General features: G+C 38.5%; 1 protein-coding gene across 2 annotated transcripts in view; it reads left to right on the plus strand.

Annotated features, from left to right (window-relative positions):
• The window catches only part of SPIDR (scaffold protein involved in DNA repair), a 201,163-nt gene that overhangs the window by 36,075 nt on the left and 152,318 nt on the right, over positions 1 to 12,770 (plus strand). For both annotated transcript variants that reach the window (XM_052786958.1, XM_052786957.1), the window contains exon 6: positions 11,767 to 12,023. In XM_052786958.1, the coding sequence (XP_052642918.1) occupies positions 11,767 to 12,023 (257 nt within the window). The remainder of the gene's footprint in view (positions 1 to 11,766; positions 12,024 to 12,770) is intronic.

Below are 12,770 nucleotides of genomic sequence, written 5' to 3' on the forward strand. Positions count from 1 at the left end.
AATAGAAAATGTTGCAGTGTTTTAGGTAGTTATAACAGACTCTGGGGACCGTTCATTGCTACTGAAGTAATATGACTGCGTGCCACATTGCTGTCTAACCACTAAGAAAAAAAATTCTGATTAAAATAGTTGCTAGTAAGACAAGCACAAAATTGATAAAGTGGATGCCAACATTTGCACTTCTGCATTTAGGCAATAAAGCTGCCTGTATGAGACACTTCCTAAACATGGTGCAGCCGGATGCCCAGAACTGGTTGAGCACTTTCTTCAAAGCTGCTGTTACAGTCCCTCTTCTTTCTCAATTTGGCTTTTTTCCTCTTCCCCCACCCCAACTTCTCAGTGCTGAGTTGAGAGTTAACTGCTGTTTAACAAAAAATATTTTTATTCCATTTAGTTTTAGGACAAACTTTGGGCCCAGGTTTGTGGCCCCAAACATTTCAGGAAATTGCAACTTGCACAGTATTTTTAGTTGCTTCATACATAACATGTAAGTTTTTTATCAGAATGCTAATAGGTCACTTACAAGTTCAAGAAAAAAAGATTTGCAACACTTTTTAAAAATCCTGCTAGCTGTAGAGTTCAGTGTGAAGGACAAATATCACATAACTATTTTTACTTTGGGAAGCGGAAAATAAGGAGAGAATGTCTAACAGTATCTTGAAGGACGCTTTATTTTTAAATGCTCTTCCTAGAAGCTGAATTAACTTGTATTATTTTAGCATTATCTTGTCAGCTTTGAGCTTCTCTTATTTTTAAAAAAAAGAAAAGGGGGGGATGGGACACCACCCTCTGAATCTTGCAGAGGTTGCATTTTCCATATGTAAGTATACACTGACGTGTGCTAACCTAATAGAAAAGAAAATGACAGTTCTACATTATTTTTCTCCCCCCCTTCCTGAAGTAAAGCAAGCATTGATTTGAGAATGGAAGTGAAATTGAGCCATCACAATCTCTTGATCTGGTTTGAGATAGTGGAGGCATGAAGCCAAAAGATACTGGTGACTGCTGTGGAAACCAACTATTGCTTTTTAAAGTGTGTTAAAGTATTCAGTCATGCACTGAGGCGCTCTTTTTCTCTTTGCCTGTAATTGAGAAGCATTACCTTAATTCTTTTTAATCTTCCTACTTTATGCAAGCTTTATAATCCTTATAAGGAATTGCTTAGTACAAATTACTGATGTTTGTATTTCAGGGCTCTTTTCTTTGCAAGTTCTCTATGCCAGTTGCTAACCAGTTCTTAAGAGACTTGCAGTCCATTGAGTTTAATTGTTTAAGGATTGTATTTGATTACTGCCTTACTGGGACATTTCAAGTGTGTTTTTCCTGGTATGTTTATGTGGTATGCTTATTTACTAATAGAAGTTTTAAATATCTGTGATTCTCTGCATGTGTCCTGTAATGTATGTTATACCCATATTACGGCAAACATGTCACTGTATGTAATGTAACACACATGTATTACAACACACGTGTTTTTATTCTAATCTAGATCTCAAAGGAGTTTTAACTGGCTTTCACTTTGAAATCTTTTCATATACTGTGAACAATCAGCACAACTAAATGTGTCAAACTTAAGACAGTATTGCAGCAGTTAGCACCTCTGAATCTCTCTATAAAATGTGTATTTATAACAACATTACAATTTTCAATTACAGTGCCTTACCCAATTGATGGTTACTTTATTTTCCTTCTGCTCCTCCAAAGTTTACGCACATGATCTAAAAGAAAATCTGTAAACTTAGTGTTAGGCTCCTTTTTCTTTGTTCTTTCTCCAAACAGAATTAATTTTAGCAGAGTACATTTAATGTATTTAACTAGTTTTCTTGTCTGGTGTTCTTTGGCTTGCTTGGAAAAGCAATTAAATGAATCTTCTGTTTCTTCAGTCTGCATATAGGTGCTCTCATCATCGTTAAAAATCAGCTTAGGTGAAGGTGGTGCTTTTGTATGCATACACATGCTGTCATCACTAGGACAGTATTTCAGACATGGTAAGACGTTTCCTGCCCTGAAATAAAATAGTTTAAAATAGTTTTAACAGTGCAAAAATGTGAAACAATGGTCTAGAAAAGGTAGGCTGTGGAAGGACTTCTGGAGAGGAGGGAAGGGGTCGGAAGAAGTTAGAAATGAAGAGGAGGGAAGAAACAAATAAAGTGACTATTTTAGGCTTTGGGGGCAGTACCACAGGCGCTGTGAAGCAATAAATGGGGCAAAGGGGAGAACAGTCAAGTGAGAAGAATGTGGAGTGAGTGGGAGTAGAAGAAAATGAATGTAATGCGCTGCACTGCCCAGCAGCCTCGTGTCTCCTTAAGCTGCCAGTGCTGTAGCTGTGAACGCCAGCACTGCTGGAGCTGGAAGCAGAGAGTCTGAATTTCAAGACGTGTCTGTGTACCTCTGTGGAAATTATGAAGAAAAAAATTTTCACTAAATGCTGAGCATCGTTGCAGAAATGATGCCTGTATTGCATTCGTGTGTTATATAACACTGTGCCAAATTGTGTTTCCTCTCTCTCTCATTTTCTTTTTTTTTCCCCCATTTTTGATAAGTGCTTTTCTGAGAGGTTTCACAGGAAACTGCAGGCAGATCAACCAAAGATGAGAAGTCAGTGTGCATAATTTGTACTTCACCGAATATTTGTGTGCGATCTCTCATTTAGTTAGTTATTCTGGCATTACTTCCTTTCATCTCAAAAATAACATGCTTGCAGTTATCACCTGCTTTTTCAAAGAGAATACGTAATATGACAATCTTTGACTGTTACCTGTTCAGTCTAAACAGTGACATTATTGTGAGAGGTATTTTCTCATGGTTTCTTTTTTGGAAAGAATTTTTTAAAAAGCTTGCAGGATTATTATTCATAACTGTATAGGCTAAATATATGAGAAAAGCAATTTTATAAGGAAAGATTTAATTTATTTAGACCAAATGACCTATTTGGAGTAAAAAAATTTGACAAACTTTTGGGACCTGTAGAAGGGCTTAGTGCTGAAAGCTTGTCTGTTTTCCCACAGTTATATCTGTTTGTCTAGTAAAAAATATTACCTCTCATTACAAGTATTTGTTCTCTCTGAAGGCTTGGAACAAAACAAAAGAGTTTTGAAGATGGAAATGTATTTCCTCCCTTAACAGTTTCTACTGAATCCTGCAGGTGTTTAGTCTATGTGCTTTAGGATTTAGGCCATAAATAATAATTTGGCTTTTAATCATGCCTTTCAGTTGAGTCCTCTTGTTACATCTAAGCTGGCTGATTACCATAGCATCACCTAAAATAGAGACAATAAAACTGAGGTTTCATGGCCTGAATCCATTAACTTTAATAAATGAAACTAAGTGGATAACTATAAACAAAGGATGTAAAAGTAGGTTATCAAACCATGTGATAACATCTGTTCCTTGGAAATATGAAAGTAACTATTTCTGTGTCAAGAACTAAACCCTGTTTAAGTGGTATTGCAAGCTGACTACAATTGTCTCGTGTGCCCAAACTTCAGTGCATAATGTTGAGGCTTCTGTGCGAAATGATGTAATTATCTGCGTGCCCTATCAGAGTCAGGTATTTATATTTGAAAACCTGTGTCTCTATCATCTGGTGGATCCTTATCAAGATGAGAGCTCAGCTGCGTGGGATAATATGCAGTTGCATGAGAGGAGACCTGGTTCTGTCCCTGAATAGTTTGCAAGATGCAACATGTGAAGTGGCGTCTCCCCCCTCCCCTCTCTTTTTAAGGAAGGAATGGAGAGCAAGGGTTACGGTAATTCACTTGAATGTAATGCTGGCTAACAGTATGCATAAATTGGTCCAAGTTGTCTTTAACAGCCAGTCATTTTCCCTGGGAGAAACTGAAGATGTTCTTGTATGATGGAAAAAAAGATTAGACAAAGCAGAAAAAGCACTTGTAGGTTTTCTGTATTGACATTTTTTCAGCATTGTTGGGTCTATTAGAAGTTGGTTATTACTCCAGTCACAGACTGATAGAGAGATCAGTGGTAATGAAGAATATTAGGAAGTGGTAGATTGACTTCTTAATGCTAACGCTTCATTAAACTACTAAAGTGATGCTTTTAAGAGGTGCAGTTGCAGTACAAATGCTACAGATGCCAAGACTGCAGCAAGGTTTTTCTTACACTCCATAAGGTACAAATCTGTATCCCTTAACTGCTGTTGGTTAAACTTCTGCTTTGTGCCCATTTTGTACCTTAATAGCACACTGTCCCCTACTATTCTTCTCTGCCCTTGTGCGTAGCAGACAGCCATTTTACCTTCAGAATGGCTATTTAATTCTACGTATAAAGAGTACACTTAGAAATAAAGGCAGTGCTTCTTGCTTTAATGACTTAGTTTGTGTAAAAATGCACTTGGGCTAAGAAGAGAGCCTCACCTGTTTCGGTGGGCTGATCCATGCCTTAGAACAACCTGTTCTGGGAGAGGCAGGCTGGAACAGCTTGTGGATGTATCTCCAGAGGTATAGCCTGCTAAACCTGTTTGCCTTGTAAAAGCTGAGGTTTCTGCTCAGGATTAGAAGTTATGGCTTCGATTTCATCTTCCTTACCACTTGTGTATTCTTTACCTGGCATTAAAAAAAACAAAACCAAAACAACAAAACCCAGTCGGTAAAATACCATCTCTTCATCATGTCTATAAAAAGTCCATTTTGTTGTGATTTAAATCACTCCTCTCCCAAAGTTTTTCTTTCAAAGATCAGATCTTCACGTTGGGGTTTTTTTGTGTGTGTGCAAAATCTTATTCTAGTGTTATTTTTTTCTATTCTTGTTTTCTAAAACGATTAGTGCTGCGTGCAGGATACTGCCTGCCAATGATGTATGTGTACAGGATTATGTGTGAGACAGCTCAAACCAAACAAAAACATGCACCTCTCCCTTTACAGAAGAGAATGCACAGCCAAACATTCTGCATGTAATCCTAATCATCACCTCATTTTCCACTTCAAGGCAGAATGATCTACATAAGATATGGGAGCTGATAAATGATGATACAAGTTATTTATTTCGTTAATTGTTATTTCATGTGTGATATAAAACACCATTTTGTGGGCTTGGGTACTGTACTTCAACTTCCTCACTCTCTGAAGTGTAAGAGGGAGTTTTCCTGTCCGTGTCACCCTCCACACCTTTTCTTGGCTTCAGAAATCATGCAGGAAGCCCAGCGTTAGAGGATAACTGGCAGTCGGACTCGACAGCAGCCGTATCATTCCATTAATTTCTACAGTTACATCAAAGCCCTTTCAACTCCTTCAGTCCATGAAAGCATCTCTGAAACTGTCCCATTTGCTTTTCTTTTGATAACAGCTATTGGTATTTTTCCTTTGAATTGAATCATACTTGGGGTAACCTTTTAAGACAGTAGCTAATGCAGCTGTAATTTTTGACTGAGCTTGCAGAATAAATGGGGTCAAACATGGGTAAGACTTCCCCAGGAGCTCTCCAAAGGGAAGCCCAACAGTGTAAGCAGTGATGCTTAAGGTTTAGTAGCTGGCCTCCTTCCTCCAGAGATAATCATGAATCAATTTCCTTTACGATAGGCAGCACTGGGCTGCTGGATGCAATGAATCCTTTTAATTAGTCGTAGAAGAGAAGTCCTAACCAGTTGTTTAAAGGTCTCAAAACACCATTAAGAGGAGATGAGGGTGCAGTCTGTGACCAATTCTGCTTTGAATAATTACAGTGTTGCTGCCTACACTTCTCCATATTCAAGTAGATATAGCATTCTTCCTTGCTACTTGGCATAAATGATTTTGTATGCTAATAACAACTGCATTCCAGCCTAGAGGTGGTGGCATGTTGGAGATGGCAAAAATTCATTTCCATGTCTGTGTGAAGGGAGATGTTGCTGGTGTTTAGCAATGGCCGAGCAGGGAGAAAGAAGCAAACCCTTTGTCAGCTCAGTGGTAATCGCTCTTGCAGAGTCCCAAAGAGATGCTCAAGTTGGCTGTTCTCATGCCCTTGAAGAGTGTATGGCTCTGTTTCCTGTAATGGCAGCCACAAAATGCTAATGTGTGTGCAGCAGGACAAGTCATTTCCTAGTGCGCTGAACCAACACCACTGGTAAATATTTAGGACAGATCAGATGGTCTGAGCGCATGTGCTGAGGAGGAATGCTGTACTTAGCTAGGTATTATCTGAGATCCATTTTAAATATATGCTGTCTCTGTGGTAACACTGGGTGGTTGTTCCAGATACAAAATTTTGGTTAATCTGCTGTGTCAGTTTGGGCTTGCAAGTTCAAAAATATCTTATTAGTGATTTATGTCTTTCATTGTTGTTCTTTTTTGTCATACGGTTATCTCTGCCCACGCACTGCTACCTAATCTTGTAAGTTTTGCGTTCTGTTCCTGTGGTTATTCCGTGAGCAGAAAGCTTGGTGTCACCCACAGAGCGGCACACGCCTAGCTCTGCACTTGAACATTAAGTTTCTTGTGTGAAGGTATATCTGAATTTTATCTCTCTAGAGTGAAAGTAGCTTATATCTTTAATTATCTTTATAGAGCTGAATAATATCCTGTACTCTCTGTGTGCACAATGTTTGACTTAATTTTGTGTTGATTAATTAAGGAGAAACTTCTTTTCTTTTACCTTTACCCTATTCCCTATAATCCTGCAAGCCAGCTTCTGGTGGAGTTAGCTTCAAGCACTCATTAGCATAGCCTGGGCCTTTGACATACTGCAGTGGTGATTTATGCTTGTGAATATTCATTGTAGCAAATCCAGTGGCTTTTCTGCTCACTCTGTTTTTTGGAGAGTACTATGCAAGATACAAAATCTCCTTGCAACTTGCAACTAACTCCCTGGGGTAGAAGTTTGCTGTGTTTGAATCCCTTTGCGTTTGTGACAGCAGAGAGTACCAGTACTGCAAATGTAGCATTGCTTATCAGAAAGGAAGACTGTATAAAAGGAGAGGTGGTAGGATAGTCGTCTAAGTTCACTGTGTGTGTTTATTAATACCAGTCAGCTTCCATCCATCTTGAGAGCTGTCATAAGAGGGCATTTAGGAGAAATGCAAATTAATTCTGAAAAGAGTAAGGGAATCAGAAAAGAGAAAAAGATAGTCCATGAGAGAACAGGCAGGGGATAATGGAAAATGCTTCCAGAGTTAGAGGCAAAGATATGTGAAAGAACAAGTAGGAAAGGAGATGCCACAAGATTAATTTTCCTCTCTATTTACAGTGATCAAAGTCTAAAACTCTCAACTACTATTTCAATTTCTGACATAACTTGGCTCTGTGACCTTGAGAAAGCCTGCTTCCCTAGGGGTGCCATCTGAGAAACCCTATTAGTTCTTCTGCCATTTGAGCTAAGCTGTAGTAAGATAATAGGAGGGAAGAAATTTATTATTTTTAGGGAAGGAAATGACAGACTAATTGACCTCCATCTGCAAAAAGTTATTTCAGTGTCTATGTAAAATTTGATGCCATTTTTTGTCCGTAAGAGGAGATCTGGACATACTGCAGTGTGCTGAAGCATCTTAGTTACAGCTGATGAACTTGTTCAGAATATCTGTGAGCTTTTATCGAGCATTGTATCTGCAAAGTATCTTCATACCAACTGGAAAAGATTTACAACATATTCTGAATGTACAATGACTGAACAAGTGAAAGTGTTTGACCAATACAAAAGTAGCGTGTATATACTGACATTTTTCCTCAGAAGAGTTTCACTGGGTGATGTGTCTTAGGAGGAGAGCCAAGGGGGATGAGAAACTCTTCCAACTGCTCATCTCCTTGCCTCTAATTAGCAATCATTGTATGAGGGCGCCTTTTTTAAAAAATACAGATTTATTATTTTTTTTAATAGGATTGATATGTTAGCTTTCTTTTTGTACAGAAAGTTTTGTACAGTTCTGCTTTCTGTGCTGAAGCTGGAAACTTCAAATGGAATTTTAACACTTTTCATATTAACTTACTGCTGTTTTATTGATAAGAAATATTGAGTGCTTATTAAAGTGATCAAATACAGATATTTCTTGCTTCCATTATTATTGAAGTGAAAAAGTAATTTATTCAGACCTTTTAGAGGCAAATGCTATGCAGATTGCAAAGGTACTCCCAAAGAACTCACAAGGTGTTCAAAGCAAAGCAACAGGCAGCTGAAGCAAATCTCTTGAGGGGGAGGGAGGGAGGGAGGGAGTACTTTGTCACAGAAGTAACAGCATGGTATCTTCTATGCTGCCTGCGTGCAAAATCTACGTGCTTATGGAATGCTGTCTTCATTTCACTGAAGTCGTCAAGAGTTTTGTCTTTGAACAATTTGGGCCAGGATTTTTCCATTTCTGTGGTTGCTTTTTGGTAACTTTTTTTTTTTTAATGAATTTAAATTGACACAGGTAATCATGTATTCTTTAGCAATCTTAACTGTTTAGCCAGGGGCAGATATTTGCTGTTCCTCATTCTGCTTTCTGTTTTTACATTTGTACCATCCTCTACATTAGCTAGTACTGGTGAGTGCTGTCAAAAATACATCATAAATTAATTTATCTTGAGAACTCTCTTTTGATGCATTTTGGTTTAAAGATGCTTACCTTTAAAATACATGCTACTGGATGCTCAGCTACAGTACTCACTGACTTCTTTGTTTTCCTGTAGCCAAATCTTATCAGAAAAAATGGCAGTATTCTGTGCATTTATACTAAAGTCATTTTTCCTTAAAAGAAGGGCCATAAAAGGGGAGCATTTAGAACCTTTCAAATGAAACCAATCACAGAGCAAATCAATTTATTCTACAAGTGAACAGAATGAGCTATGTTTGTCGTTTTAGTGAGAGCGAGATTGATTGCATTTTTTTTCCACTCAGCCCTTGGACATGGAAAAGTGATTAGCATGATATAAAAGAGGGTGTTGTGGCAAGGCCATCATTGGAAACGATAGGTAAATCTTAGTGAACAGTCTACTACCAAGTATTTGGAGTGATTGGGATGTATAGGAGACAGTCATGGAAAACCCCAGAATGGGGATGATTAAATTGGGCTCAGGGGTTGGAGGAAGGGATTGAGGTGGGGAAACTGAGCCTGTGTGTGTTGGGGAGCATTGTACCTTCAGCCACCATAACCAAAAATGACTATATTTTGAAATAATAAGCAATGTGGAAAAGTCAACTACTTTTAATTTGACGCTTCTCTGTGCTTAGCAATGATGCTCTTCAGAAAATCTTAGTGATATTACTGGGGATATTTTTCTAAAAAAACCCTCCACCTCTTGAAAATTCAGCTTCATGATGTTTAAGATATTGATAGTCAATAAACAATTTCTTCACTAGTTATCAATGATTGTTTTAAAGTGAACCTAAGAAATTAAATTTTTTTTTCCAGCTGTCTACCACCATAATGTTGGTGGACATGCCAGTTCATTTACTGGATACTTGAAAAATTATGCTTGTATGTTTTGAAAATATTTTTCTCTTCAGACTGTATTTCTGATGGTGGCTACAGTTAAATAATGTATGGAATTGGAAGGTTGAGGGTTTGTTCTTTGTTTTTCTTTTCCATTTTTATAGCTTCCTCTTTTAAGAAAAATTTCCAACTTTTTAAAAAAAAAAACCACAAAACAACAAACTTCTAACAAGCAAACAAACCAAAACCAAAAACCCCAAAGTACGGTTTCCTTGGGGACGTTAAGTCTAAACAAGTATCCAATAATACAATAATAAATATTAGCAGAAGAATTAATCATTTATTAGACAATCTTTACTTAGGAAAGCTTCTTAGCACTTACAACAGTCAGTGGGATTAAAACATGTGCTTAACTTGAAGCACATCCCAAGGGCTTTCCTCATTTGCATTTTACTTGCTCAAAGAACTTCAGGTTTGCATTTTTTTTTTAGGTGCAGTGCATATTGTAGCAATTTGAGCAAAATTAAAGCATTCCTAAAGCAAAAGAGTGCATCAGAATGGTGTTTTAAGAATGAAGTGCTTGCTTACTGCTTTCATACTGTTTGAAACCTTTTATTTCTGGCTCTTTTCCAATGTGGAAGGAGTTTGTTTTCAGAGAAATATTGTTGCCAAGGGACGAATGTTGACTGTGTTGTGTTTAAAACAGGCTGATATTAATTACATTCTTTTAGCTATTCTCCTTCTCTGGATAACTTTAAAAGGTCCTTCCAGTTTCCAGAATGCTTAGGTAAGCTCTCAGAACATGAACGCTGTGTCTCATCATTTACGTGAAGAATGTATTAAAGAACTGGCAAAAGCTGAACTCATTTTTGTGCACAGTCAAGAAATGTTGGTTTCAGATGATTACACTAATTAATAACATACAATGGCATTAGTGAATGCAGTGATTTCCCTCCCTTTCCTCTTTTATCTTTAAATTCCTTATCTGAGCCAGTTGTCAGCCAACCTGTGTGGAGAGCTGCTTACTGCATTAGACCAGAACAGGCTAATTTTTTTCAGGACCTATTCTGTGATCGGGGCAGCATGATCTCGAGCAAAGTCAGTCTTTGGGGTATTCCAGTTCCCCGTTGATAATGTGAACCTAATGTTTTGCATTGGATTTTGTTTCTTTCAAGGATCAGGCTGAGTTACTCAACTTGCCTCTTCTTACCGAACAGTTTTGTGCAAGCCTCCTTGAACTGGTGTTCCCAGTGATGGGACTGTTACGATGCTCACCCCACCAGAACTTGCACAGTGTGTTGGTTTTTTTTTTTCTCCAACTAGCTCCTGAAGACTGAGCCCAGCTCATGTTTCTTAGTCTTCTGCCTATTTCAGAGTTTTAGATCATTTTGTTCTGTACTAGGTAAAATGCCACTTTCCAAGTATTTTTGCTTAATACTCAGTACTTTAAGAAATACTGGGTTAAGAGAGCATAATGTACATAACTGCAGAGCTTGCCTTAGGGTGCCAACCCAGCTGCCTTGCCGTGCTTGTGTGGGAGCCCTAGAGGAGAGTAAAACAAGCTGAGCCAAAGCAGGTGAATTTTCCCTGCCAGCCCTCTCCTCAGCCTTCCGTGTCTCTTGGCAGACTTGTTTTTGGGCCTTCTCATCCCTCATTCAGTGGGATGAGTTCAGCGTGTCCTGTGAATTTCTGGGAGAAGAGCTCCAATGAGGTTTTGTAAGTCTGAACTCCTTGTCCTCCTTGTCCGCCTCCAAGTCCTGCTTGCTCGCAGCCCTGGCTGCTGACCAGTGGTCAGTCCTCCCTGGAGCTACCTGGATGTAACCTGACAGCTTATGCTCAACTTCTGAAATCTGCCTGGGAAGCTGTAGGCCTGCTGGACATAAGTGAAGGCCAGCTTTAGTGGTCAAAATCTTGTTTTAACAAAAGGTTACATACTTTTTGCCAGCTATGAGTTCTCAACAGAGGCATGTGTTTCTTCCCTTCATTCAGACGACGGAAGCCAGCTTTCCTACTTACTTGAATCCCAACATGAAAGCTCCCTTTCTCTCAGCTTTTCTGCCAGTCACGATCCCTGTCACTCATTAGCCTCACTCATAAAGCCTGCTTTAATCCTGACACCTGTCTGGAAACTTCTTCTGATAGAGATAAGCATTGGCTTATTGTTTTGATAAATTCTCCAGATCTAGTTGTTTGAAAAAATAAATGTTACACATCCCAGTTGTCCCTCAAAAAATGGTCCTTATATTCAGGAGTTCATGTTGACTTACAAAAGATTAATGTGCATTTACAGTGAAGTTGTCCAGGTTATATTAATCAATAAATTGGCAATCAATTAATGGATTACTAGGGAACATTTATGACTGCCTACATAAATCCATACTATCTCATTAGCATTCTGTTTAAATAACTGTATATTTTTCTTTCTTTAGACAACTTCGACAGAAATTTCTGAGTATTCATCTGATAATGACAGTGTGGGAGAAGGAGAGATGGGCCTGACGACCACTACTCCAGGATTCACTAAGAGATTACGGCTGAGGTCAGGAGTGGACACAGGGGAAGTTACAGTACGACCGGCCAGCGAGTGGCTGAGGTCTGCGCAGGCCCTTCTCCGCACCCCTGGGAAGCAGGCGGGCAAGGCCCCCCGAGTGTCCACCGAGTCCACAAAGAAGAGGAAGCTACTGAGGTAAATGCACTTTCCACTTTAAGGAAATTTTTTTTTTTTTAAATTGTAAGTAAAAGAATACTTACAGAAGAGTAGGAACACATTTCAAGGATAAACATTTTAGAGATGCAAATTCCAAAAAACTTAGAAGAATGTCATTTATCTGTAAACAAGCAAACAAGGCAAGAAAGAACTCAGTTCAGTTTTAAAATCTGTGGTGAAAGCTCTCAATCTTGAACTCCTGTGTACAAATCAATATGGTTTTTGCACTTCTAATAATGCTTCTAACAACAGTGCCTTAGACGTGTGAGTGGATATACTTCTGTTTTAGCTTGTAATCATTTCATTGCTTTGTGCCTCTCTAGATAGTCTGCAAAAATGCTGTACCTCTGTTTGGGGGTTTTTTGGGGTTTTTTTTTTTTTCGTCCTCTCCAGATTTGTCAGGGCAAAATTATCCAAACTACTGTAGGAAAGGGGTGGATGAGAAATTGTGCTGAATAGTGCAGGACAGAGTGATATTTAGGCAAAGGTGGGATGTATTTGTTAATCTGAAATTTAAATCTCTGTGACTAAATTAAATACATTAGAAAGATATCTAACTGCTGAAAGAAAACAGCCTGAGCGGTGGAAGCCTGCTGTTCATGATTCGCTACTTCTAGCTAATTACAGTGCAGAAATGGTCACTTTCTATATTGAATTAAGGTATGCCTCAAGCTATGGAGACTACAATGACAATCTTCACTTTGGTTAAATAGCCATACTTTATTT

Source organism: Harpia harpyja, chromosome 5 (genome assembly GCF_026419915.1).
Source record: "Harpia harpyja isolate bHarHar1 chromosome 5, bHarHar1 primary haplotype, whole genome shotgun sequence".
Classification (NCBI taxonomy): Eukaryota; Metazoa; Chordata; class Aves; order Accipitriformes; family Accipitridae; genus Harpia; species Harpia harpyja.